The 27,601-nt window shown below is 41.5% G+C and overlaps 1 protein-coding gene, 1 long non-coding RNA gene and 1 pseudogene across 6 annotated transcripts; 2 read left to right on the forward strand and 1 right to left on the reverse strand.

The window, feature by feature from the left end:
- The first annotated feature begins 351 nt into the window (after positions 1–351).
- On the forward strand, positions 352–27,601 carry Tmco5b (transmembrane and coiled-coil domains 5B). 5 transcript variants are annotated; one of them, XM_017592191.3, is made up of 12 exons: positions 352–460; positions 10,371–10,415; positions 11,063–11,212; positions 11,490–11,607; positions 11,899–11,949; positions 12,918–12,986; positions 14,023–14,079; positions 14,566–14,625; positions 15,095–15,159; positions 26,032–26,107; positions 26,374–26,417; positions 27,218–27,601. In XM_017592191.3, the coding sequence occupies exons 2-12, from the start codon at positions 10,381–10,383 to the stop codon at positions 27,414–27,416; spliced, it is 924 nt and encodes a 307-aa protein (XP_017447680.1). In that variant the 5' UTR covers positions 352–460; positions 10,371–10,380; the 3' UTR covers positions 27,417–27,601. The 5 variants fall into 5 exon arrangements, with proteins under 5 accessions (XP_017447680.1, XP_038962393.1, XP_575205.2 ...); XM_575205.8 differs by lacking the exon at positions 352–460 and adding an exon at positions 9,395–9,548; XM_017592192.3 differs by lacking the exon at positions 352–460 and having other exon boundaries at positions 10,369–10,415; positions 11,519–11,607.
- On the reverse strand, positions 10,692–13,056 carry LOC134486421 (uncharacterized). The gene is made up of 2 exons (XR_010065288.1): positions 12,859–13,056; positions 10,692–11,056 (listed from the first exon to the last, which is right to left on the reverse strand). It is a non-coding gene; the product is annotated as an uncharacterized LOC134486421 (long non-coding RNA).
- Wdr12-ps1 (WD repeat domain 12, pseudogene 1) lies at positions 17,846–19,105 on the forward strand (annotated as a pseudogene).

The following is a 27,601-nucleotide window of genomic DNA, read 5'->3' on the forward strand; positions in this document are numbered from 1 at the left end:
CAATTATTCCTATATTTAGGATGAAATATTTAATATGGAATAATGGGAAAAATAAGTTCAAGTTCAGAGCATGTGAAAAGTGAACTGGAGAATAAAACTAAAGGAAAGAGAATAAACTAAAGGAAACATATGGACCCTAATATTCAGTACAGCAGTGGACATTTGCAGCTCCAAATGTGGGTTTGAGCTTCTTTGTGTCAAGAGAAAATGTGTTCTCTCACAACGTATATATTATCTCTTTGATATAATGACCCAAGAATGATTTCTTATGGAAGGTTTCATAGAAAGGTTGAATTTGTATGGTGTCCTTAAGGGAAAAAAGATGCAGTTTGATGGGAAGAATATTTTCATCACAGCTTGTCAACCAGTGGTACCTAGTGGATGTGGCTGTCCAGTGAAAATCCTGCTGTATCACATTATTTATAACGAGCATGTGAGCATTACTGATGTGACAGTACAGGTGAGTCTGCCTCAGGTATGTTAGAAGGAACCAAAGAATTCTCTTCTCCTCTTTCAGATAACAGGAATTATATGAGCCACTTTATTCATACATTTATTCTTAAAATAATCCTGCCATATTGAATTCTGTTTGAAGAGAACTCTGGAGCACACCTAAGCACGAAAATAGAATATGAAGGCAGGAAATAAAAAAAATGAATGATTAAAACACATTCAAATACCCATAGCCTAACTGTAGGATGAAAACCAGACCAAAAATAAAACAAAATGTCAAAATAGGAGAACAGAGTGAAGGGCTTAATTCTACTGGCACTGGTTGGTATTTGAGAACATGCCCACACAGCAGTGTGTGAGCTGGGTGGAGAAAGCATGTTATAAGGTTACAGCAGATGTCTCTGCTTGGAAGGCACATTTCTGGGTATAGTGGTACTAAAGGCTTTTCCAGGTATGGGATGTTACTACAATTTGTCTTTAATAGGTCTGATTTACATCATGAAGCTCACCGGAGGTGAGCATTCCTTTATACTCTATTGATATTTCTACAGTTCTGCATCCTGCCTTAGCTACTTTAGTATAGTATAGGGTGACACTGATATGTTAAACTCCTCCCACTCTAACAATAAATTTAAGAACTCAGAAAAAGGGGGGGGTATTCTGAAGGAGTAGGCAGTAGAGTTGGGTCTCTTGACCTACCTGTCCTCTTTCCTCCCTCCTCTTTCACCTTCTCATCTTGTATTCTTGCCACCATCTGCCAAGGACCAGCCTCAGCATGGAGAGTTCTGAGAGAAGGGGTTCCTGAGAGTGCCAAAAAGTACTACCAGAAGTCAATGCATGGGTCCGAGTTGACCACTTGTGCTCTGCTTGATACAGCTTTTTCAGTGTGCTTCCTCTCTAGAGATGTCTCTTCTATATTCTGCTTGCTTGCTATTCTAAGAGACCTCTGTCCATGTTCTGCTTCCTTGTGTGTGTGTGTGTGTGTGTGTGTGTGTGTGTGTGTGTGTGTGTGTGTGTATCTGTCTGTATCCAAACAATTCTCTCTTTTTATCCTAAAAAATTCTCTGGACAGCTCATCTACAGAACACAGGTCCAGACTTTTGTTTTACATATCAATTCAGTCATTTACTCCAGGTTTTCTTTTCAATTATCTTATGAATTAGCATTCTGTGACCCTAGTCCTTTGATTCTAAAGACAGCAAGCACCTTTTATTCTTAACATTGCAAAAGAATTCAGAGATCTGCCTGTCTTTAGTAAACTAATTGAATGGGACCTTGTTCTGCAGTTACCATTTCTACAACACTCAGACCTAACCTGGCTTTGTCATAGACTGACCTTGAACTCAGGAATCTGCCTGCCTTTGTATCTTTTTGATAAGCTGGCTCACAGCATAGCTGCCTTTGTTCCTTTAGATTCATGAAGCCACTTGTAGTTCATATTGCATCCTTATATTTCAGCAAATATATATATATTGAGCTCATGTATTTAGAGCTCTTTCCCATAGCCTTAAGGGCTGTCTTGAAGGTCCCCAGTGTTTACATTTTTTTGCTGAGACATTAGCTACACTTTACCTCCTGGACTCATGCTGTCTGATTATCATAAAGTCATTAACATTAGCAGAGAGGACATTCCTCAAAAGAATATTAAATATGTATATTTTTTTAAATATTTATTTATTATGTGTGAGTACACTGTAGCTGTCTTCAGACACACCAGAGGAGGGCATCAGATCCCAATTCAATGGTTGTGAGTCACCATGTGGCTGCTGGGAATTGAACTCAGGACCTGTGGAAGAACAGTCAGAGCTCTTAACCATTGAGCCATCTCACCAGTGCCAACTGTTAATTTTCTTTTTTTTTCTTTCTTTTTTTATTTTTTTAATTTTTTTATTATTTTTTTTTATTAACTTGAGTATTTCTTATATACATTTCGAGTGTTATTCCCTTTCCCAGTTTCCAGGCAAACATCCCCCTCCCCCCTCCCCTTCCTTATGGGTGTTCCCCTCCCATTCCTCCCCCCATTGCCACCCTCCCCCCAACAATCTAGTTCACTGGGGGTTCAGTCTTAGCAGGACCCAGGGCTTCCCCTTCCACTGGTGCTCTTACTAGGATATTTATTGCTACCTATGAGGTCAGAGTCCAGGGTCAGTCCATGTATAGTCTTTAGGTAGTGGCTTAGTCCCTGGAAGCTCTGGTTGCTTGGCATTGTTGTACATATGGGGTCTCGAGCCCCTTCAAGCTCTTCCAGTTCTTTCTCTGATTCCTTCAACGGAGGTCCTATTCTCACTTCAGTGGTTTGCTGCTGGCATTCGCCTCTGTGTTTGCTGTATTCTGGCTGTGTCTCTCAGGAGCGATCTACATCCGGCTCCTGTCGGCCTGTATTTCTTTGCTTCATCCATCTTGTCTAATTGGATGGCTGTATATGTATGGGCCACATGTGGGGCAGGCTCTGAATGGGTGTTCCTTCTGTGTCTGTTTTAATCTTTGCCTCTCTATTCCCTGCCAAGGGTATTCTTGTTCCCCTTTTAAAGAATGAGTGAAGCATTCACATTTTGATCATCCATCTTGAGTTTCATTTGTTCTAGGCATCTAGGGTAATTCAAGCATTTGGGCTAATAGCCACTTATCAATGAGTGCATACCATGTGTGTTTTTCTGTGATTGGTTTACCTCACTCAGGATGATATTTTCCAGTTCCAACCATTTGCCTACGAATTTCATAAAGTCATTGTTTTTGATAGCTGAGTAATATACCATTGTGTACATGTACCACATTTTCTGTATCCATTCCTCTGTTGAAGGGCATCTGGGTTCTTTCCAGCTTCTGGCTATTATAAATAAGGCTGCGATGAACATAGTGGAGCACGTGTCTCTTTTATATGTTGGGGCATCCTTTGGGTATATGCCCAAGAGAGGTATAGCTGGATCCTCAGGCAGTTCAATGTCCAATTTTCTGAGGAACCTCCAGACTGATTTCCAGAATGGTTGAACCAGTCTGCAATCCCACCAACAATGGAGGAGTGTTCCTCTTTCTCCACATCCTCGCCAGCATCTGCTGTCACCTGAGTTTTTGATCTTAGTCATTCTCACTGGTGTGAGGTGAAATCTCAGGGATGTTTTGATTTGCATTTCCCTTATGACTAAAGATGTTGAACATTTCTTTAGGTGTTTCTCAGCCATTCGGCATTCCTCAGCTGTGAATTCTTTGTTTAGCTCTGAACCCCATTCTTAATAGGGTTATTTGTCTCCCTGTGGTCTAACGTCTTGAGTTCTTTGTATATTTCGGATATAAGGCCTCTATCTGTTGTAGGATTGGTAAAGATCTTTTCCCAATCTGTTGGTTGCAGTTTTGTCCTAACCACAGTGTCCTTTGCCTTACAGAAGCTTTGCAGTTTTATGAGATCCCATTTGTCGATTCTTGATCTTAGAGCATAAGACATTGGTGTTTTGTTCAGGAAATTTTTTCCAGTGCCCATGTGTTCCAGATGCTTCCCTAGTTTTTCTTCTATTAGTTTGAGTGTGTCTGGTTTGATGTGGAGGTCCTTGATCCACTTGGACTTAAGCTTTGTACAGGGTGATAAGCCTGGATCGATCTGCATTCTTCTACATGCTGACCTCCAGTTGAACCAGCACCATTTGCTGAAAATGCTATCTTTCTTCCATTTGATGGTTTTCGCTCCTTTGTCAAAAATCAAGTGCCCATAGGTGTGTGGGTTCATTTCTGGGTCTTCAATTCTGTTCCATTGGTCTATCTGTCTGTCTCTGTACCAATACCATGCAGTTTTTATCACTATTGCTCTGTAATACTGCTTGAGTTCAGGGATAGTGATTCCCCCTCAAGTCCTTTTATTGTTGAGGATAGTTTTAGCTATCCTGGGTTTTTTGTTATTCCAGATGAATTTGCAAATTTTTCTGTCTAACTCTTTGAAGAATTGGATTGGTATTTTGGTGGGGATTGCATTGAATCTGTAGATCGCTTTTGGTAAAATGGCCATTATTACTATATTAATCCTGCCAATCCATGAACATGGGAGATCTTTCCATCTTCTGAGGTCTTCTTCAATTTCTTTGTTCAGAGTCTTGAAGTTCTTATTGTACAGATCTTTTACTTGCTTGGTTAAAGTCACACCGAGGTACTTTATATTATTTGGGTCTATTATGAAGGGTGTCGTTTCCCTAATTTCTTTCTCGGATTGTTTCTCTTTTGTGTAGAGGTAGGCTACTGATTTATTTGAGTTAATTTTATACCCAGCCACTTTGCTGAAGTTGTTTATCAGCTTTAGTAGATCTCTGGTGGAACTTTTGGGATCACTTAAATATACTATCATATCATCTGCAAATAGTGATATTTTGACTTCTTCTTTTCCGATCTGTATCCCCTTGACCTCCTTTTGTTGTCTGATTGCTCTGGCTAGAACTTCAAGAACTATATTGAATAAGTAGGGAGAGAGTGGGCAGCCTTGTCTAGTCCCTGATTTTAGTGGGATTGCTTCAAGTTTCTCTCCATTTAGTTTAATATTAGCAACTGGTTTGCTGTATATGGCTTTTACTATGTTTAGGTATGGGCCTTGAATTCCTATTCTTTCCAGGACTTTTATCATGAAGGGGTGTTGAATTTTGTCAAATGCTTTCTCAGCATCTAATGAAATGATCATGTGGTTTTGTTCTTTCAGTTTGTTTATATAATGGATCACGTTGATGGTTTTCCGTATATTAAACCATCCCTGCATGCCTGGGATGAAGCCTACTTGATCATGGTGGATGATTGTTTTGATGTGCTCTTGGATTCTGTTTGCCAGAATTTTATTGAGTATTTTTGCATCGATACTCATAAGGAAAATTGGTCTGAAGTTCTCTTTCTTTGTTGGGTCTTTGTGTGGTTTAGGTATAAGAGTAATTGTGGCTTCACAGAAGGAATTTGGTAGTGCTCCATCTGTTTCAATTTTGTGGAATAGTTTGGATAGTATTGGTATGAGGTCTTCTATGAAGGGTTGATAGAATTCTGCACTAAACCTGTCTGGACCTGGGCTCTTTTTGGTTGGGAGACCTTTAATGACTTTTTCTATTTCCTTAGGAGTTATGGGGTTGTTTAATTGGTTTATCTGTTCCTGATTTAACTTCGGTACCTGGTATCTGTCTAGGAAATTGTCCATTTCCTGCAGATTTTCAAATTTTGTTGAATATAGGCTTTTATAGTAAGATCTGATGATTTTTTGAATTTCCTCTGAATCTGTAGTTATGCCTCCCTTTTAATTTATGATTTTGTTAATTTGGACACACTCTCTGTGTCCTCTCCTTAGTCTGGCTAAGGGTTTATCTATCTTGTTGATTTTCTCAAAGAACCAACTTTTGGTTCTGTTGATTCTTTCTATGGTCCTTTTTGTTTCTACTTGGTTGATTTCAGCTCTGAGTTTGATTATTTCCTGCCTTCTACACCTCCTGGGTGTATTTGCTTCTTTTTGTTCTAGAGCTTTTAGGTGTGCTGTCAAGCTGCTGACATTTGCTCTCTCCTGTTTCTTTCTGCAGGCACTCAGCGCTATGAGTTTTCCTCTTAGCACAGCTTTCATTGTGTCCCATAAGTTTGGGTATGTTGTACCTTCATTTTCATTAAATTCTAAAAAGTCTTTAATTTCTTTCTTTATTTCTTCCTTGACCAGGTTATCTTTGAGTAGAGCATTGTTCAATTTCCACGTATATGTGGGCATTCTTCCCTTATTGTTATTGAAGACCAGTTTTAGGCCGTGGTGGTCCGATAGCATGCATGGGATTATTTCTATCTTTCTGTACCTGTTGAGGCCCATTTTTTGACCTAGTATATGGTCAATTTTGGAGAAAGTACCATGAGGAGCTGAGAAAAAGGTATATCCTTTTGCTTTAGGATAGAATGTTCTATAAATATCTGTTAAGTCCATTTGGCTCATGACTTCTCTTAGTCTGTCTACATCTCTGTTTAATTTCTGTTTCCATGATCTGTCCACTGATGAGAGTGGGGTGTTGAAATCTCCTACTATTTTTGTGTGAGGTGCAATGTGTATTTTGAGCTTTAGTAAGGTTTCTTTTACGTATGTAGGTGCCCTTGTATTTGGGGCATAGATATTTAGGATTGAGAGTTCATCTTGGTGGATTTTTCCTTTGATGAATATGAAGTGTCCTTCCTTATCTTTTTTGATGACTTTTAGTTGAAAATTTATTTTATTTGATATTAGAATGGCTACTCCAGCTTGCTTCTTCTGACCATTTGCTTGGAAAGTTGTTTTCCAGCCTTTCACTCTGAGGTAGTGTCTGTCTTTGTCTCTGAGGTGTGTTTCCTGTAGGCAGCAGAATGCAGGTTCCTCGTTGCGTATCCAGTTTGTTAATCTATGTCTTTTTATTGGGGAGTTGAGGCCATTGATGTTGAGAGATATTAAGGAATAGTGATTATTGCTTCCTGTTATATTCATATTTGGATATGAGGTTATGTTTCTGTGCTTTTCTTCTCTTTGTTTTGTTGCCAAGACGATTAGTTTCTTGCTTCTTCTAGGGTATAGCTTGCCTCCTTATGTTGGGCTTTACCATTTATTATCCTTTGTAGTGCTGGATTTGTAGAAAGATATTGTGTAAATTTGGTTTTGTCATGGAAAATCTTGGTTTCTCCATCTATGTTAATTGAGAGTTTTGCAGGATACAGTAACCTGGGTTGGCATTTGTGTTCTCTTAGGGTCTGTATGACATCTGTCCAGGATCTTCTGGCTTTCATAGTCTCTGGCGAAAAATGTGATGTGATTCTGATAGGTCTGCCTTTATATGTTGCTTGACCTTTTTCCCTTACTGCTTTTAATATTCTTTCTTTATTTTGTGCGTTTGGTGTTTTGACTATTATGTGACGGGAGGTGTTTCTTTTCTGGTCCAATCTATTTGGAGTTCTGTAGGCTTCTTGTATGCCTATGGGTATCTCTTTTTTTTAGGTTAGGGAAGTTTTCTTCTATGATTTTGTTGAAGATATTTACTGGTCCTTTGAGCTGTGAGTCTTCACTCTCTTCTATACCTATTATCCTTAGGTTTGATCTTCTCATTGAGTCCTGGATTTCCTGTATGTTTTCGACCAGTAGCTTTTTCTGCTTTACATTATCTTTGACAGTTGAGTCAATGATTTCTATGGAATCTTCTGCTCCTGAGATTCTCTCTTCCATCTCTTGTATTCTGTTGGTGAAGCTTGTATCTACAGCTCCTTGTCTCTTCTTTTGGTTTTCTATATCCAGGTTTGTTTCCATGTGTTCTTTCTTGATTGCTTCTATTTCCATTTTTAATTCCTTCAACTGTTTGATTGTGTTTTCCTGGAATTCTTTCAGGGATTTTTGTGACTCCTCTCTATGGGGTTCTACTTGTTTATTTATGTTTTCCTGGTATTCTTTCAGGAATTTTTGTGATTCCTCTCTGTAGGCTTCTACTTGTTTATTAATGTTTTCCTGTGTTTCTCTAAAGGAGTTCTTCATGTCTTTCTTGAGGTCCTCCAGCATCATGATCAAATATGATTTTGAAACTAGATCTTGCTTTTCTGGTGTGTTTGGATATTCTGTTTGTTTTGGTGGGAGAATTGGGCTCCGATGATGCCATGTAGTCTTGGTTTCTATTGCTTGGGTTCCTGTGCTTGACTCTTGCCATCAGATTATCTCTAGTGTTACTTTGTTCTGCTATTTCTGACAGTGGCTAGACTGTCCTATAAGCCTGTGTGTCAGGAGTGCTGTACACCTGTTTTCCTGTTTTCTTTCAGCCAGTTATGGGGGCAGAGTGTTCTGCTTTCGGGTGTGTAGTTTTTCCTATCTACAGGTCTTCAGCTGTTCCGGTGGGCCTGTGTCTGGAGTTCACCAGGCAGGTCACTTGCAGCAGAAAAGTTGGTCTTACCTGTGGTCCCGAGGCTCAAGTTTGCTCGTGGGGTGTTGCTTATGAGCTCTTGGCGGTGGCAGCAACCAGGAAGATCTGCGCCGCCCTTTCCTTGAGCTTCAGTGCACCAGGGTTTCAGATGGTGTTTGGTGTTTTTCTCTGGCATCAGAGATGTGTGCAGAGTGCAGTCTCTTCTGGTTTCCCAGGCGTGTCTGCCTCTCTTAAGGTTTAGCTCTCCCTCCCACGGGATTTGGGTGCATAGAATTGTTTATCCGGTCGGTCCCTTCAGGTTCTGGCGGTGTCTCAGACGCAGCGGTCCTGCTGCTCCTGGGCCCTCCTCTACAGGAACCCAGAGGCCGTATACAGTTTCCTCTTGGGCCAGGGATGTGGGCAGGGGTGGGCAGTGTTGGTGGTCTCTTCCACTCTGCAGCCTCAGGAGTGCCCACCTGACCAGGCGGTGAGGTCTCTCTCCCATGGGGTTTGGGAGCAGAGAGCTGCCTGAAATATGTATATTATTACACAATTGAGCCTTGTGCCCACTGCAGCCATCAACACTCATGGAGACTCACACCTGGACCCTGTCCCAGAGGCAGGAACCATGTCACTCTCTCCTCACCAGGGCCACACTAGACTATACAAGCATCAAACCATCTCATTCTGTCTCAGTTATCTAGAGGACTAATTTGGGGCAGAGGGACAAGTTTTATGGCTCTAAAAGCCCCATGTGTTAAGAATGACAGCTCACACACCATTCAGATTCTTTTGTCCTTCTCTTTGACTTTCCTACCTCTACCCTTTGGATGCACATTTTGTGTTTAACAGCAATAACTTGTGAACACATCATGCAGAGATCATGGAAGAGAGATGAGAATGGTTATGACCACTGCTTGGTCTATGAAGTTGAGATGTGAATGTGCTCCATAGAGCAGATGGTTGCTGCCTCAGAAGATGTTTTGGCTGTGCCTGCCCAAATTGGTCTACAGGACCTATTTCTGATTCATAACCTGCCCTGAAACTTTGGACTCTCCCACTTTGCTACTGGGATGACAAGACGATGTCACTACCCCACTATGACATGCTGCCCCACCCAGCCAGAATAACTAGTCCAGTTATGTGTGGGGACTTAGTCAACAAGACAACCCCTGAGTGACAGTCCTGGCATATAGCTGGAAAGGAATCTATTTGGAACAGAAAAAAATCTCTGTTGAAAAAAAAAAGAAAGTTGTGTTTTGAAAGGTATTAGCACAGTTTTGGATTTCTTGTGGGTAAATAGATTTCTGGAAGAAAAAGAAAATGTAGTGGAAAAGGTTAAGAGAAAGAAGGTGGAAGACAAACTTCAAAAGGTGCTAAAATGAAGCCCTTCAAAGAGGGCTGTGAAAGGATGCTGGCATGCTGGTGTTCTGCCTTCCTAAGACTGGACTTGGTGCTGGACATTGGTACTGGTGTGGTGGTTATAAAATACCAGCTTTTGGCTTCCTCCAGAGCTTGATGCCTCTGTCTGTCTCCATGTAGTGGTATCCTGTTGTTGAAGCTGCTGTTTGAACTCTGCTTGTTCAAATCCAGAGAGTTGTAGACTAATAGAAATCAGACAGCTCATTTCTTGGCTTGTTTTGTTTCTTGGGGTGTGGGGTGGGTAATTTTTTTGTTTTGTTTTGTTTCCCTGAGGGTTTACATTGGAAATACAAATTATTTTTGTATTTGTCAACTGACATTCATTAATCTGTCACATGTCCCTTAACATTTATTACCCCCCACCCCCCCACCCCCCAGAGTAAGTACATGCAAGGAAGGGAAAGGATTGAAAGAGCAGAAATGTAAAAGGTTTCCACACCCAATGTGATCTGTTCTGAGATCCACAGATCAAACTATGATCTATTTTGCTGAAATGTAGTTTGCATAATATACTGAGATCACATCTGGGAAAGTGAGAGGCCAGAAGCTTCATCTTGATTCTGCTGATGTCCCTGAAGAGGGTCTCACTTTTGCCCCCTCCTGTGTACCAACATGCTGCATGATAGGTCCTTCGGGTTTATAATGGTTGTCTGTATTCATATCTAGGAAGTAAACGATGGAAGACGTTGGACAGAACCTGTTGGATGATGAGTAAGTAATCCAACAACAGGGAGCCAGAGAGACGACTGATCTAGAAGTTTCCAGTGACCCAGACCTCATTTGTGAAGATGTTCTCTCCTGAAGCCTGAGAATCCTGGAAGAGATTTCAGCTCCATTTTCCCTTATTCCATCCCTGCCTGGTGGGACTTTGTGCAGAAGCTATCCTGTCACCCAGCTTATTAGCTTGGTTTAGGAGAAAGATCTGTTCCCTTCCCTCCTGACCAGAAAGGCTAAGATTCTGATAGACTGAGACAGATAATATTCAAGTTTATAACAAAAGACAAGAAATTTCTTTTATTTCCCATCTTTAACTGCCTTATAGATGTTTAGATGCTACATTCTCCATATAAAAGTTTTGGAGGTGAACAAGTACAATTGTTTATATAAAAAATATGGTTTTTCTTTTGCACACAAAAGATTTCCATCTCGGTGAATATTGCTTAAGAATATGTAAAATTAAAATGTGACCTGACAAACATTTACTTTTTGAGAAATTCCATAGAAATTGGTTAATCATGAAAAAAATCAGTCAAATCAATTAGGTGTGTGAACAACAGGAGACCGGAGAATACATACAGGTCTTCTAGGAGCTCTGGGGTTTTGTGGTGAGTTTAATCATGAAGATGATTTTCCTGTAGGGATGAGATTACAGAAATACCAACTTTAGAAGCCATAAAACAGAATCTCAAGTACCTGAACTCTGACCTTGAAAAGGATCTACAGCGGCTGGATGAGGCCAATCAGACTCTTCTTAGAAAGATTCAAAAGAAAGAAGAATCTATACAAAGGTCAGGCTTTGCCCTTGGGGAAGGAGAAGCTCTTCAGGTGATGTCCCATAGACCAAAGGGTTCAGTTCCCTTGTAGAAATTTCAGTGTGTTATTTAAATCCTGAAACTTGACCTGCAATGCCCTCCAAAAGTCTTTGGTGCAGATCTTTGCATCAATCTCTTCATTTCATTGACATTTCATTGCAACTGTCACTCCAGATCCCTCAGATGTTGGTGGTGTGATTTTGGTGGTAGCTTCCTTAGGACTGAGCCACACCTGTGTAACTATGTTTTTCAGTCTTGAAAGAGATATTGCCCTGTCCATAGGAAGAGTCCCAGAGAGGGATGACTTCAATGAGATCATAGTACAGAAGGAGACTGCCTTGAAGGACCTGGAGCTGGAGATAGCAAAGCTGGTGAGAAGACTTCTAAAGGAGTCCCTGAGAAGCCCTCTGCAGGTGTCCCCAGAAGCTCTGCATATGCCCTTTGCCTCTGTGGCTACAGAAATCATAGCTGCCTGGAGGAGCTCTGTGATGATGAAGCACAAGGCATGGGGTTATGACCTTGGCTCTGCCCCAGATCCCCTATGAAGGACTGAGGTGCAATTAACTGACACTCTCATCCCCACATATTATGTCAGTGGCCCTGGCAAGGGAGAAGGTTGAGAGCAGAATCTGTTTGTCTCCTTTAATTACTTCTTCCCACAGGAGAAAAAGAATAAGACCCTAAGCAAGAATGTGATGGAACTTCAGAAGAAGGTAAGGAGACATCCCAGGGGTCAGGTACCCTATTCCCTACAACACTGTCTTTACAAAAGAAAGGCTGGTGGAATGGGCAGAAGACATATGAGGTAAGTTCATGGAATATATGTATATATATGTATGTATTCTATATATGTATTCATATATGAATTCTATATGTGAGAATTCTATGTATGAGAATATATATCCTCATCAGTTATATTCAACCACATAAAATATAGATTATATACTACATACAAATGAAGAGACTTTTCACACACTTGAGTCTATCTTGAAATATGACCGATTTCTAAAGAATCTCCTCAGCTCTCTAGTCCAAAAAACGAGAAGACTCTAAATCTCTGCCCTACACCCCTTTCACCTTCAGAGTCTTCAGACACTTGTTTGTTGTCCCAGAGTCATGGCAGGTTGTGGGAGGAGGGCTGAACAGTAACATGGGCAATGATTTCCCACTCCTTTCCCTATTCCTACCGTTAAGCCCACGCTTCTCTCCTTATTGTGGAGCTATGGTGGTCATGGGGACAGAAAAGGATGTCCAGTCAGGGCTTAGTGCTTAAGAGCACATACTCTTACAGAGAACCTAAGTTCTGTTCCCAGTTCCTAGGTCAAGTGGTTCACAATCACCTCTACTTAAGATCCAAGGACTTGAAGCCATTCTCTGGATGCCAAAGGCAGCTGTACTCACCTTTACATACCCACCAACAACACACACACACACACACACACACACACACACACACACACACAAATATGAATCTTAATTTGAAAAAGATGTAAGAAAACCCTATCTACTCAGGATTAAGTTAGCACCTCCCACAAAGTCAAAGAGACATGTTTCCATCCAAGATGTTTTAGTACCCGGATTAGTACGCCCAATTGTTCTGCTGGCTAAAACCCCAGTCTAACCTTATCTTAGCTCATCTGTTTGCCTTGATGAGTTCATAGTTACTTCGATGGTATTTCAGATTTCAAAAGGAACTAAGAATGCTGTCTCTGATCCAGAAACCCTGAAAAAGAAAGTAGCAGAACTCAAGGTGAGTAGAATAGCAAACTTGGACATTTTTGTATTAGTCGTAGGTTCTAGGAGGCTGTTTTCATGACTTCTCCTCGGTGTGACGCTAGACGTGCCCGTTTGCGTATTAGAGTCATGCCGGAATCCTTTATTCCCATGCGCTACCCTGAAAGTATTGCTCACACTAGAGGTGGCTACGTTGCCTTTGGCTGGAGGGGATGCCTCAAAATCCTCGTTGGTTAAGAAAACACATTCCAAACACTTATTGGCATCTGTCTTCCCTGGAGAAGTTTATATCTAAATGAGGACACACAGATACCTACATCCAAGTAGGAAGAAAATGCTAATTCTCACAGTTATATGAGGATGCATTAATGATCATAGATTGTTTGCCAAGCTGTGGCTCATAGGATAAATTTTATTTTCAAATTTCATTTCGTCTTTTTCCTCTGTTAGAAAGTAAAGCAACTGAAAATATTAATTTGTTAAGACTCTTTTGTTTGCACCTCGATGCCTAGAGCATTTTATCACATGGCAGAGGTCCAGTAAATATTTGTTAAGTGGACAGAATGAGTAGACTCAGATTGGGGGGGAAACCTGTTGAGGAGCTCTGTGCTGTTTTGGGGGACAAGCGAAGTGTGGCCTTTGGCTGAGGTCACCATCAAGAGCCCCATTATCTGTTTTTCTCTGAACAAGTCGAATGTCTCCTATGACCCTTTTGTGATTTAGAGAGCATGAGTACACCATCCTGAATGAGTACAGTGAACAGGCTAGTGATCATTGGTCAGTAGGAGAAAGGAGAATGGTCAGACTCAATGGCGAGTCAGCCTTCTGAGGTTTAATGTCAGCTCTGCCACTGTGAGATTTAGCTAAGTTTGTACCTAACTTCTCTGTGCCATTGTTTCCCCAACTGCAAAACAAGGGTAATGAGCATAGCCTGCCTTAAGTATTATTTGTCCTCAATACATGATAGCTGCTCTGAGTTTGGTTTTTGCTGGCCTGGGTTTTCCTTGCACAAAGGAAAGTTGTTCATTTCCTGCTGTTACCATCTTCCCTAGGTGAAACTACAAAAGTCAACCGAGTCCTGTGCACAACAAGAGAAGGAAATCGCCAAGGTTAGATAAGACCAGCGCCTTTTCCACTAAGGGTTTGCCTAGGGCGTGCATAGCAGGGAAAGTCTGAGGGTCTTTAGAAAGGTTTTTAGGCATGGGAGGAAGGGAGCAAGAAAATCTGGCAAGCGAATTTCTGATTCACAGACAGATGGAAAAAACACTTTCATTAAATACTGACCTTAAAATTTTTAAAACCCTCATCTGCCCCAAATACCTTGTACAACTCCCAAATCCAACAGCCTATTGCTCCTTCCTGTTTCCCAGAGAGACACAGGACAACTTGGGTGAAGTTCTGCCCCTCCTCCACTCAAATTTAGGCCTTGTGCCTAAATATTAGGTCATCTCTAGGAAGTGGTGGTTGTTTCCCTTCAAGTAAGAGGTTGCTAGGGAACCAGCCACATGTCCAAAGTACTAGGCAGGTTCCTAGGGAAACAGCCAAAGCTTGGTACTGATTGAAGTCATGAGGTTTGTGTTTTCTTCTTTTCCTAGATGGAAAGTGACTACCAATCTGTATTTCAGCTCTGTGAAGACCAGGCCCACTATATAAAGGTACAGCATTTACTATAGAGAGTCAGAGAGAGCTGCTTTCTCAGTAGGCTACCCTCAACCACGGGAAAATGCCTTTCATGCAATGAAATGACCACCAAACAGGAATGGTCTAGACAATGTGCTGAGCCCTTGTCGTACATTGTTTTTCTCAACCCATTTGTCTAGTAAGTCGGAGGAGTTCTGAGGACACTGAGGTTTCAGGGAGGTAGGTTACATGCTCCGGGAGCGCAGTCCAGCTCAGACCTGGGGTCTAAGTACAAGCAAGGTCTGAAAGAGGAACTTTTTCCCTATGCCCATCCTTTGATTAGTACCTCTGATTTATTTTTATTTATTTTATTTATTTATTTATTTATTTTATTTTGTACACCCTGTTGTGTGAAATGTTTAGAATGTTAGTTATTTTAATGGACTATTCCTATCTGTGACTTTGATATAAAGACAAAAATTCTTGTTTATGATGCATGGGAAGAAATACCAAGAAATTCTGAGGGAGATGGAGAAGGAAAAAGAAGTGATGCTGCTTGAAAAAGAAATGTAAGTTTGGGAAATAAGCCCTCTGGTGCACTCTACTGTCTGCCCTAGGCAGTCCCAGGGAGGCACAGCCTTATCAGAACAATTGGTGTCACAGAGTAAAGGACTCACAGAAGGTCATTTCCAACAACCTCTATTCTTGCTCCAGACTGAACATTCAAAATCCTTCAAACTGCTCTCCTGCCTTCCCCAGTAACTGGGCCTGAAATCTCTTTATAAGGCTCTTTTCATATATCTTTAGCTGAGGGCAAGTGTTCCCAACACTACTCAAGCTATGTTCGAGGGGAAACTATAGTGAAGAGAAAAGTACTCTCAAGAAACAAATGGCAGGCATCAACCTTTCTAGGACATTGGTACAAAGGAATGACCAAAGATCTGTAGATGTTTTTCATGGGATTTCACACGTCTTCTTTTTGTTTATACTTCTTAATTGTATCACATGTTATACAATATGCATAAGATGCACACATCTTAAATCTATCCTTCCTATGTCTAAATAGCCCTGTAAACTTGAAAACTTAAAACTGAAACATTTACAGACATAGTGCATTTCCTTTTGGTACCTTGTGGTTTTGTAGATTGGGGGACCTCATGCGTGTGAGCCTGTTTTTACAGGTTTTATTCTGTACAATTAATCTGTGTCTCTGTCCTTTCACATATACTGAACTGTTTTAATCATTCCAACTTCATAGTTAGCCTTGATATATGGTCGACATAGTCTGCAAGTGTTTTGTTCTTACTTAAGATTATTTTCTCTAATTTTAGACCCATGGATTTCAATTTATTTATTTTATATCAGTCTTACAATTTCTATCAAAATAATAAAAACTTACTGAAATTTCATTGCAACTATTGGAATTTGTAAATAAAATTTGGAAGTTATTTAATGTCCAGCTAATAGTTGTTCCATTCTTATCCATCCATTTGTTTAGATCTTCTTTAACATTTATACACTGTACTGTCATTCTATGTAGCATTATCTACATCTTTAATCATACTGATAGTTTTTGATATTGTATATGTTGCATTCATTTGGTTTTAGGATCGATCATTACTACTATATAGGAGTATGTAGACTTCTGTTCACCGAATCCTATCCATTGACCTTGCTTTCCGATTTTTTATTTTATTTTATTTTATTTTTTGATTCTTGAGTTACACAGAGTAACTAGGAGCCTGCTCCCAGGACAGGGAAACCCAGGTACATATTTGCTTTGATGGCCTTGAACTCTGCACTCTGCCCCTCAGTCAGTTTTTATCACTACTTTTTGTTCTGATTCTATTTCCCTGCACTTCAAGTTGGCACATGTCCTTGAGGGAAAGCCATGGAAAAAGAGGAGCCCTCCGTGTGCTTCACCTGACTCAGGGACTTGCGTCCCTTTGATTCCTGACTGCCTGTTCGATACATTCAATGCGTTGCACCCTCTTTTGTGGTTACTTTAGGAAATAGGCTGGCCTGACACAAACTACTTCATCAGGGAAGAGCGAGGACCCTGTGCCAATTCTCTCTTTACATATTTATTGATTACTATAAAAGGAACTATCCATGAAACTGCTGGATAAGCTTACTGGATCGATTCTGTAACAGGAAACTACTGTAAATAAAACAAACTGACAATGACCAGACGGCTTTAGAGAGAGAACAAAAGCAGACATATGTTAGGGTTGAGTTGGCAGTTGGAAGGGAAGAATGGCAGGAACTTATTTCCCCTGGGGTTATACCTAAGGTCAGCCCAGACCCATATGTATATTGTATGCATGAAACAGTTAAAACATGGAGGGAATGCATGATGACCACAACATTGCGAGTCTGAGGTAAAAAAAAAAAAAAAAACATGGAGGGAAAAGTTAGAATTTAGGCCAGTAGGAAAAAGAAGACCCGGAGTTTCTGGATATTCTGACATTAGGTTGGAGCCACACAGTCTGTCTTTGGTGGCAGCTAAGTGCCAATCAGGTCTTCCAATTTCAGTGTGGATCCTCACAGACTGCCCTGAGCAGTTAGCTTAAAAGTCAGCCAGAGAAGTAGGCAGAGTTTAGGTACAGTTTATCTTTCTCTTAGGAATAGAATGTGTACTGGCTAGTTTAATGTAAGCTTGACACAAGCTATAGTCATTGGAGAGGAAGGAACCTCGATTGAAGACGCATGCATAGTATCCGGCTGTAGACAAGGCAATAGGGCATTTTCTTAATTACTGATTGATGGTGGAAAGCACAGTCCATTGTTGGTGGGGCCATTCCTGAGTTGGTAGTCCTAAGTTCTATAAGCAAGCAGTCGGAACAAGCCATGGGTAGCAAGAGCAAGCCAGTTAGCAGCACTCAGCCAAGGCCTCTGCATCAACTCTTGCCTTTAAGCTCCTGCCCTATTTGAGTTCTTGTCCTGACTTCCTTCGGAGAGAAACAGTAATGGGGAACTGTGAGCCAAATAAACCCTTTCTTCCTCAAGTTGCTTTTGGCGATGGTGTTTTATCCCAGCAATAGTATCCCTGCCTAGATTGGAACCTTCTTGGCCACCATGGCTCAGTGCCCTTTGGATTCCTTCTCCCTTCTTGTGTTTCTGCTCTGAAGTCTGAGGTAGTTCACTTGTGCGGACTGAGCGCCGGTGGAAATAGAACCTCCTCATGGTATAATCTGTAGAAACCCAAGGAAGATAACTGAAGCCTAACTTCTACTTGAATGACGCATACATTTTTGTGGAGGAGCCTCGTGTGTACTTTCTGCCCTGGCACAACTCCAGGCACGTTTCTACACGGAGAACAAGAAATACGCAGTGGATGATGTTCCTTTCTCAATCCCTGTCACCTCGGAAGTTTCTGACTTTAGTAACATTATCAATAAATTTCTGGAGGCCAAAAATGAATTCCACAAGTATGTCGAGTTTGATTTCCTTATTAAGGGCCAGTTTCTTCGAATGCCCTTGGTCAAACAAATGGAACTGGAGAAATTTCATTGGAAAAGGTTCTGTAACTAAAATATGTGGAAAAATACACCCCACCGCAGCAAAAGCAATGCATGTTCCATGATGACTGGATCAGCTCAATTAAAGGGGCAGAAAAATGGATCATGTCTGGTTCGATAAGACTTCTCGAATCTGGTCCTTGGAAGGAAAGTCAATAACGACAATTGTGGGACATACAGATGTTGTGAAAGATGTGGCTTGGGTGAAAAAAAGACAGTTTGCCCTGATTACTCCTGACAGCCTCGATGGACCAGACTGTTCTCTTATGACAGTGGATCGTAGAGAGGAACAAAGTGAAAGAAAGCGCTGCACTGCGGCCCAGGGCATGCTGGGAGTGTGGACCCCATAGCAGTCGATAGCTCGGGAACTAAAGTTTGCAGCGGCTTCTGGGATAAGATGCTAAAAATCTGGGCTATAGTCCCTACAGATGAAGAAAATGAAATGGAAGAACCACGAATTGACCAAGAAAGAAAGAAAGAAAGAAAAAAAACAGAATAGACACCCGAGGATCCCGGCCCGCAGCAGCTCTCTGCTCCCAGACCCGGTGAGAGAGAGACCCAACCACCTGGTCAGGTGGGCACTCCTGAGGCTGCAGAGCGGAAGAGACCACCAACACTGCTCACCCCTGCCCACATCCCTGGCCCAAGAGGAAACTGTATAAGGCCTCTGGGCTCCCGTGGGGGAGGGCCCAGGAGCAGCAGGACACCTGCCAGAGACACCACCGGACCCTGAAGGAAACAGACCGGATAAACAGTTCTCTGCACCCAAATCCCGTGGGAGGGAGAGCTAAACCTTCAGAGAGGCAGACAAGCCTGGGAAACCAGAAGAGACTGCTCCCTACACACACATCTCGGACGCCAGAGGAAAAAGCCAAAGACCATCTGGAACCCTGTTGCACTGAAGCTCCCGGAAGGGGCGGCACAGGTCTTCCTGGTTGCTGCCGCTGCAGAGAGCCCCTGGGCAGCACCCCACGAGCGAACCTGAGCCTCGGGACCACAGGTAAGACCAAATTTTCTGCTGCAAGAAAGCTGCCTGGTGAACTCAAGACACAGGCCCACAGGAACAGCTGAAGACCTGTAGAGAGGAAAAACTACACGCCCGAAAGCAGAACACTCTGTCCCCATAACTGACTGAAAGAGAGGAAAACAGGTCTACAGCACTCCTGACACACAGGCTTATAGGACAGTCTAGCCACTGTCAGAAATAGCAGAACAAAGTAACACTAGAGATAATCTGATGGCGAGGGGCAAGCGCAGGAACCCAAGCAACAGAAACCAAGACTACATGCCATCATCGGAGCCCAATTCTCCCACCAAAACAAACATGGAATATGCAAACACACCAGAAAAGCAAGATCTAGTTTCAAAATCATATTTGATCATGATGCTGGAGGACTTCAAGAAAGACATGAACACACTTAGGGAAGCACAGGAAAACATTAATAAACAAGTAAAAGCCTACAGAGAGGAATCGCAAAAATCCCTGAAAGAATTGCAGGAAAACACAATCAAACAGTTGAAGGAATTAAAAATGGAAATAGAAGCAATCAAGAAAGAACACATGGAAACAACCCTGGATATAGAAAACCAAAAGAAGAGACAAGGAGCCGTAGATACAAGCTTCACCAACAGAATACAAGAGATGGAAGAGAGAATCTCAGGAGCAGAAGATTCCATAGAAATCATTGACTCAACTGTCAAAGATAATGTAAAGCGGAAAAAGCTACTGGTCCAAAACATACAGGAAATCCAGGACTCAATGAGAAGATCAAACCTAAGGATAATAGGTATAGAAGAGAGTGAAGACTCCCAGCTCAAAGGACCAGTAAATATCTTCAACAAAATCATAGAAGAAAACTTCCCTAACCTAAAAAAAGAGATACCCATAGACATACAAGAAGCCTACAGAACTCCAAACAGATTGGACCAGAAAAGAAACACCTCCCGTCACATAATTGTCAAAACACCAAACGCACAAAATAAAGAAAGAATATTAAAAGCAGTAAGGGAAAAAGGTCAAGTAACATATAAAGGGAGACCTATCAGAATCACACCAGACTTCTCGCCAGAAACTATGAAGGCCAGAAGATCCTGGACTGATGTTATACAGACCCTAAGAGAACACAAATGCCAGTCCAGGTTACTGTATCCAGCAAAACTCTCAATTAACATTCATGGAGAAACCAAGATATTCCATGACAAAACCAAATTTACACAATATCTTTCTACAAATCCAGCACTACAAAGGATAATAAATGGTAAAGCCCAACATAAGGAGGCAAGCTATACCCTAGAAGAAGCAAGAAACTAATCGTCTTGGCAACAAAACAAAGAGAATGAAAGCACACAAACATAACCTCACATCCAAATATGAATATAACGGGAAGCAATAATCACTATTCCTTAATATCTCTCAATATCAATGGCCTCAACTCCCCAATAAAAAGACATAGATTAACAAACTGGATACACAACGAGGACCCTGCATTCTGCTGCCTACAGGAAAAACACCTCAGAGACAAAGACAGACACTACCTCAGAGTGAAAGGCTGGAAAACAACTTTCCAAGCAAATGGTCAGAAGAAGCAAGCTGGAGTAGCCATTCTAATATCAAATAAAATCAATTTCCAACTACAAGTCATCAAAAAAGATAAGGAAGGACACTTCATATTCATCAAAGGAAAAATCAACCAAGATGAACTCTCAATCCTAAATATCTATGCCCCTTTACAAGGGCACCTACATACGTAAAAGAAACCTTACTAAAGCTCAAAACACACATTGCACCTCACACAATAATAGTGGGAGATTTCAACACCCCACTCTCATCAATGGACAGATCATGGAAACAGAAATTAAACAGTGATGTAGACAGACTAAGAGAAGTCATGAGCCAAATGGACTTAACGGATATTTATAGAACATTCTATCCTAAAGCAAAAGGATATACCTTCTTCTCAGCTCCTCATGGTACTTTCTCCAAAATTGACCATATAATTGGTCAAAAAACGGGCCTCAACAGGTACAGAAAGATAGAAATAATCCCATGCGTGCTATCGGACCACCACGGCCTAAAACTGGTCTTCAATAACAATAAGGGAAGAATGCCCACATATACGTGGAAATTGAACAATGCTCTACTCAATGATAACCTGGTCAAGGAAGAAATAAAGAAAGAAATTAAAAACTTTTTAGAATTTAATGAAAATGAAGATACAACATACTCAAACTTATGGGACACAATGAAAGCTGTGCTAAGAGGAAAACTCATAGCGCTGAGTGCCTGCAGAAAGAAACAGGAAAGAGCATATGTCAGCAGCTTGACAGCACACCTAAAAGCTCTAGAACAAAAAGAAGCAAATACACCCAGGAGGAGGAGAAGGCAGGAAATAATCAAACTCAGAGCTGAAATCAACCAGGTAGAAACAAAAAGGACCATAGAAAGAATCAACAGAACCAAAAGTTGGTTCTTTGAGAAAATCAACAAGATAGATAAACCCTTAGCCAGACTAACGAGAGGACACAGAGAGTGTGTCCAAATTAACAAAATCAGAAATGAAAAGGGAGACATAACTACAGATTCGGAGGAAATTCAAAAAATCATCAGATCTTACTATAAAAACCTATATTCAACAAAATTTGAAAATCTTCAGGAAATGGACAATTTCCTAGACAGATACCAGGTATCGAGGTTAAATCAGGAACAGATAAACCAGTTAAACAACCCCATAACTCCTAAGGAAATAGAAGCAGTCATTAAAGGTCTCCCAACCAAAAAGAGCCCAGGTCCAGACGGGTTTAGTGCAGAATTCTATCAAACCTTCATAGAAGACCTCATACCAATATTATCCAAACTATTCCACAAAATTGAAACAGATGGAGCCCTACCGAATTCCTTCTACGAAGCCACAATTACTCTTATACCTAAACCACACAAAGACACAACAAAGAAAGAGAACTTCAGACCAATTTCCCTTATGAATATCGACGCAAAAATACTCAATAAAATTCTGGCTAACCGAATTCAAGAGCACATCAAAACAATCATCCACCATGATCAAGTAGGCTTCATCCCAGGCATGCAGGGATGGTTTAATATACGGAAAACCATCAACGTGATCCATCATATAAACAAACTGAAAGAACAGAACCACATGATCATTTCATTAGATGCTGAGAAAGCATTTGACAAAATTCAACACCCCTTCATGATAAAAGTCCTGGAAAGAATAGGAATTCAAGGCCCATACCTAAACATAGTAAAAGCCATATACAGCAAACCAGTTGCTAATATTAAACTAAATGGAGAGAAACTTTTAGCAATCCCACTAAAATCAGGTACTAGACAAGGCTGCCCACTCTCTCCCTACTTATTCAATATAGTTCTTGAAGTTCTAGCCAGAGCAATCAGACAACAAAAGGAGATCAAAGGGATACAGATCGGAAAAGAAGAGGTCAAAATATCACTATTTGCAGATGACATGATAGTATATTTAAGTGATCCCAAAAGTTCCACCAGAGAACTACTAAAGCTGATAAACAACTTCAGCAAAGTGGCTGGGTATAAAATTAACTCAAATAAATCAGTTGCCTTCCTCTATACAAAAGAGAAACAATCCGAGAAAGAAATTAGGGAAACGACACCCTTCATAATAGACCCAAATAATATAAAGTACCTCGGTGTGACTTTAACCAAGCAAGTAAAAGATCTGTACAATAAGAACTTCAAGACACTGAGGAAAGAAATTGAAGAAGACCTCAGAAGATGGAAAGATCTCCCATGCTCATGGATTGGCAGGATTAATATAGTAAAAATGGCCATTTTACCAAAAGCAATCTACAGATTCAATGCAATCCCCATCAAAATACCAATCCAATTCTTCAAAGAGTTAGACAGAACAATTTGCAAATTCATCTGGAATAACAAAAAACCCAGGATAGCTAAAGCTATCCTCAACAATAAAAGGACTTTAGGGGGAATCACTATCCCTGAACTCAAGCAGTATTACAGAGCAATAGTGATAAAAACTGCATGGTATAGGTACAGAGACAGACAGATAGACCAATGGAATAGAATTGAAGACCCAGAAATGAACCCACACACCTATGGTCACTTGATTTTTGACAAAGGAGCGAAAACCATCCAATGGAAAAAAGATAGCATTTTCAGCAAATGGTGCTGGTTCAACTGGAGGTCAACATGTAGAAGAATGCAGATAGATCCATGCTTATCACCCTGTACAAAGCTTAAGTCCAAGTGGATCAAGGACCTCCACATCAAACCAGACACACTCAAACTAATAGAAGAAAAACTAGGGAAGCATCTGGAACACATGGGCACTGGAAAAAATTTCCTGAACAATACACCAATGGCTTATGCTCTAAGATCAAGAATCGACAAATGGGATCTCATAAAACTGCAAAGCTTCTGTAAGGCAAAGGACACTGTGGTTAGGACAAAACGGCAACCAACAGATTGGGAAAAGATCTTTACCAATCCTACAACAGATAGAGGCCTTATATCCAAAATATACAAAGAACTCAAGAAGTTAGACCGCAGGGAAACAAATAACCCTATTAAAAAATGGGGTTCAGAGCTAAACAAAGAATTCACAGCTGAGGAATGCCGAATGGCTGAGAAACACCTAAAGAAATGTTCAACATCTTTAGTCATAAGGGAAATGCAAATCAAAACAACCCTGAGATTTCACCTCACACCAGTGCGATTGGCTAAGATCAAAAACTCAGGTGACAGCAGATGCTGGCGAGGATGTGGAGAAAGAGGAACACTCCTCCATTGTTGGTGGGATTGCAGACTGGTAAAACCATTCTGGAAATCAGTCTGGAGGTTCCTCAGAAAATTGGACATTGAACTGCCTCAGGATCCAGCTATACCTCTCTTGGGCATATACCCAAAAGATGCCTCAACATATAAAAGAGACACGTGCTCCACTATGTTCATCGCAGCCTTATTTATAATAGCCAGAAAATGGAAAGAACCCAGATGCCCTTCAACAGAGGAATGGATACAGAAAATGTGGTACATCTACACAATGGTATATTACTCAGCTATCAAAAACAACGAGTTTATGAAATTCGTAGGCAAATGGTTGGAACTGGAAAATATCATCCTGAGTGAGCTAACCCAATCACAGAAAGACATACATGGTATGCACTCATTGATAAGTGGCTATTAGCCCAAATGCTTGAATTACCCTAGATCCCTAGAACAAACGAAACTCAAGACGGATGATCAAAATGTGAATGCTTCACTCCTTCTTTAAATGAGGAAAAAGAATACCCTTGGCAGGGAAGGGAGAGGCAAAGATTAAAACAGAGACTGAAGGAACACCCATTCAGAGCCTGCCCCACATGTGGCCCATACATATACAGCCACCCAATTAGACAAGATGGATGAAGCAAAGAAGTGCAGACCGACAAGAGCCGGATGTAGATCGCTCCTGAGAGACACAGCCAGAATACAGCAAATATAGAGGCGAATGCCAGCAGCAAACCACTGAACTGAGAATAGGTCCCCTATTGAAGGAATCAGAGAAAGAACTGGAAGAGCTTGAAGGGGCTCGAGACCCCAAAAGTACAACAATGCCAAGCAACCAGAGCTTCCAGGGACTAAGCTACTACCTAAAGACTATACATGGACTGACCCTGGACTCTGACCCCATAGGTAGCAATGAATATCCTAGTAAGAGCACCAGTGGAAGGGGAAGCCCTGGGTCCTGCTAAGACTGAACCCCCAGTGAACTAGTCTATGGGGGGAGGGCGGCAATGGGGGGAGGGTTGGGAGGGGAACACCCATAAGGAAGGGGAGGGGGGAGGGGGATGTTTGCCCGGAAACCGGGAAAGGGAATAACACTCGAAATGTATATAAGAAATACTCAAGTTAATAAAAAAAAAAAATTAAAAAAAAAAAAAACAGAATAATTGGGACTAACAAGAACACCCTGGTGACCCTCTCTGTCCACACAGAATCAATTTCCTTCGTACTTTGGTCAGATGCTGAAATCTGCAGTGCGTTTTGGAAGCACACAAATCGAGTGTGGGATGTTGAGTCTGGTGGTCTTAAGTCGACTCTGACAGGAAATAAAGTGTTTAATTGTACTTCCTAGTCTCCCCTTTGTAAATGTTTGGCATCTGGAAGCACAGACAGGCATATTAATTAGACTGTGGGATCCCCGAACTAAAGATGGGTCTTTGATGTCTCTGTCCCTCACCTCACATACAGGCTGGGTAAAATCAGTGAAGTGGTCCCCCACCCATGAACAGCAGCTGATCTCAGGCTCTTTAGATAAAGATACAAGAAGTTATAAGGCTCCTCTCTATGATCTAGCTGCTCGTGAAGATCAAGTTCTAAGTGTGGACTGGACAGAGACAGGGCTACTTCCGAATGGAGGAGCAGACAATAAACTGTATTCCTACAGATATTCCCCTACCACCTCCTTCCTGTGGGGGCTTGAAAATGAATGGCTAATAAGAAAAAAAGTATCCCTAGCTAGAACAAAATAGAAGTAGGATATAGCTTGAACATAAAGTCCTCAGTTAATCTCGCCATCAAAGGGGGAGAGGGACACATGTGGACATGGAGGCAGGATTTGGCAGCTCATACAGAGAGAAAGAGAGTCAGTCAGAAAGGAGATAAGAGACACCAAGAAGAAAATAGAAATGGGGAATAAATTAGAACAAAGTATAATAACTCATGTTTATAAAGAGGCCATAAACAAACTCACTGTATGCTAAACTTCAAAATAATTGGAAAAGAATCGGCCACATTGCTCAATGTCTTTACATGCTGAGAAACTATGAATTTTGGCCAAATCGTAGGTGTCTCATGACTTAGGAAAGCTGTTGTCTGCAGTTCCTTGGGTTGTCTCCCATCTTCTTTGTCATTGTTTTCAAATCCAGATCCAAAGCCCAGAATGACTCTTCCCAAGTAGTGAAACCGGGGTCAACTCTGGTAGAGACCATTCAAAGCAACATGGTGAGTCTTGCTGCCCACTCTTGGACTTTCCTCTAGCACCCCTCCCCCTCTTCCTGGGCTATCTCCCTCACTCTCCTCCTCTTCTTAAAATGTCCCGGAGATGGGAAGTGAGATTCTGTTGCCTAGCACTACACTATGACATCTGGAGAAAGGCAGAGGCAGGATAGAAAGCGGGCTGACCAAACTGCAGTCTCTGCTCGGAGCCACACCATTGTCCTACTGTTCTTAGGGATTCGAGTCACACGAGGTTTTCATTCCTTCCACAGGAGAAGAACATCATTAAGAAACAGAAGAGGAAGTTTTGGCTTAGGTGAGTGGCAAAGTCCTGCTCCTGACCTAGTTGGTCCAGGCTAGATTCACTGTGCATCTGAATGGATAAAGACCAAAAGAATGAGTGTTAGCATCAAACAGATATATCACGTAGCTTGGAGTGCTTTGTACTCTTTCTTTCAATATACAAAGTCGGGACACCAGACTTACTCGATTCTAACTAGCTGGAGGGAATAGTGGCTGCTTCTGAGTAGCTCAGGATGCGAGCTGTAGACTCCATTTATTCCACTTCCTCTTCTGTTCCCCAGCTGATCCCTTCCCATCTTTCAGGTCCTGCGTCCTATACCTTTGCTACATTCTTGGAAAGAGAGGACAGGATGCGTTAACTTCCTTTGTCATTTTATTGTAGAGAAACTACAAGGAGGAAAACCATCACTTGAATTCTCAGTCTTTTTCAAAGTTTTGAAATAAGGAGACTTATCTTCACTTTCCTAGAATTACTCGTAGATGGCATGGAGAGCACCTCTGGCCAATGTGACCATCTTTATCTTTTATTGTTAGCTTCCAAAAGGCCTGCCCTATAGGTAATACCCAGAAGGTCATCTATTTGATTGGAAAAACTTCCTTGTTCAATACCTGACCACTAACTCACGTTTTTCCTGTTACCTGTATTCACTGTCTCTGCATTCTCCTGCATTTGCATTCTCCCCCCTTACCCTAAACACTCTAATGGTTTTGCCACAAGAACAAAAGGAATCCAGCAGCCATTTACAAGTTCCTATCTCACCGCTTGATGTTGAGCTACTCTGTTCCTGTATGCTAACGAGTTCCTCTTTGCAGGCACTTCCGGTACCTTTTCTTCATGATCATGATCGTCATCCGGTTACTGGGCTATGTGTTCTTCCACCTGCAGTATATAAACCCGGACTTTCTCGTGGACACCCTGCCCATGCTGATGAGCAGAAGCAGCTTGAAGTGGCTAAGGGACATATTGTTTCCCTTCCTTACCCTAGAAGTGGAGGATGTGCTCCCACACTAGGTGTACAGCCACACCTGCCCGGCCTCGCACTCACCCAGTGGAGGGGCCCCGGCTGTGGTCCTGTGCTAGCGGCGTGGGCCAGGCAGGAGCCCGAAGCCTGAGTCAGAGCTTCTATGTGCCAGCTGACTTTTCTATTTCACTTCCTGGAATGTCTCTCTGCCAAATACAGAATGCATTGGACCAGA

The sequence above is a fragment of the Rattus norvegicus genome, chromosome 3, assembly GCF_036323735.1.
Source record: "Rattus norvegicus strain BN/NHsdMcwi chromosome 3, GRCr8, whole genome shotgun sequence".
Taxonomy (NCBI): Eukaryota; Metazoa; Chordata; class Mammalia; order Rodentia; family Muridae; genus Rattus; species Rattus norvegicus.

Coding starts and splice junctions, on each gene's coding strand:
- Tmco5b (XM_017592191.3), top strand. CDS start 10,381: ATGGAAGACGTTGGACAGAACCTGTTGGATGATGA. Junction 10,416..11,062: donor CAGAACCTGTTGGATGATGA/GTAAGTAATCCA, acceptor ATTTTCCTGTAG/GGATGAGATTACAGAAATAC. Junction 26,418..27,217: donor AAGAGGAAGTTTTGGCTTAG/GTGAGTGGCAAA, acceptor TCCTCTTTGCAG/GCACTTCCGGTACCTTTTCT.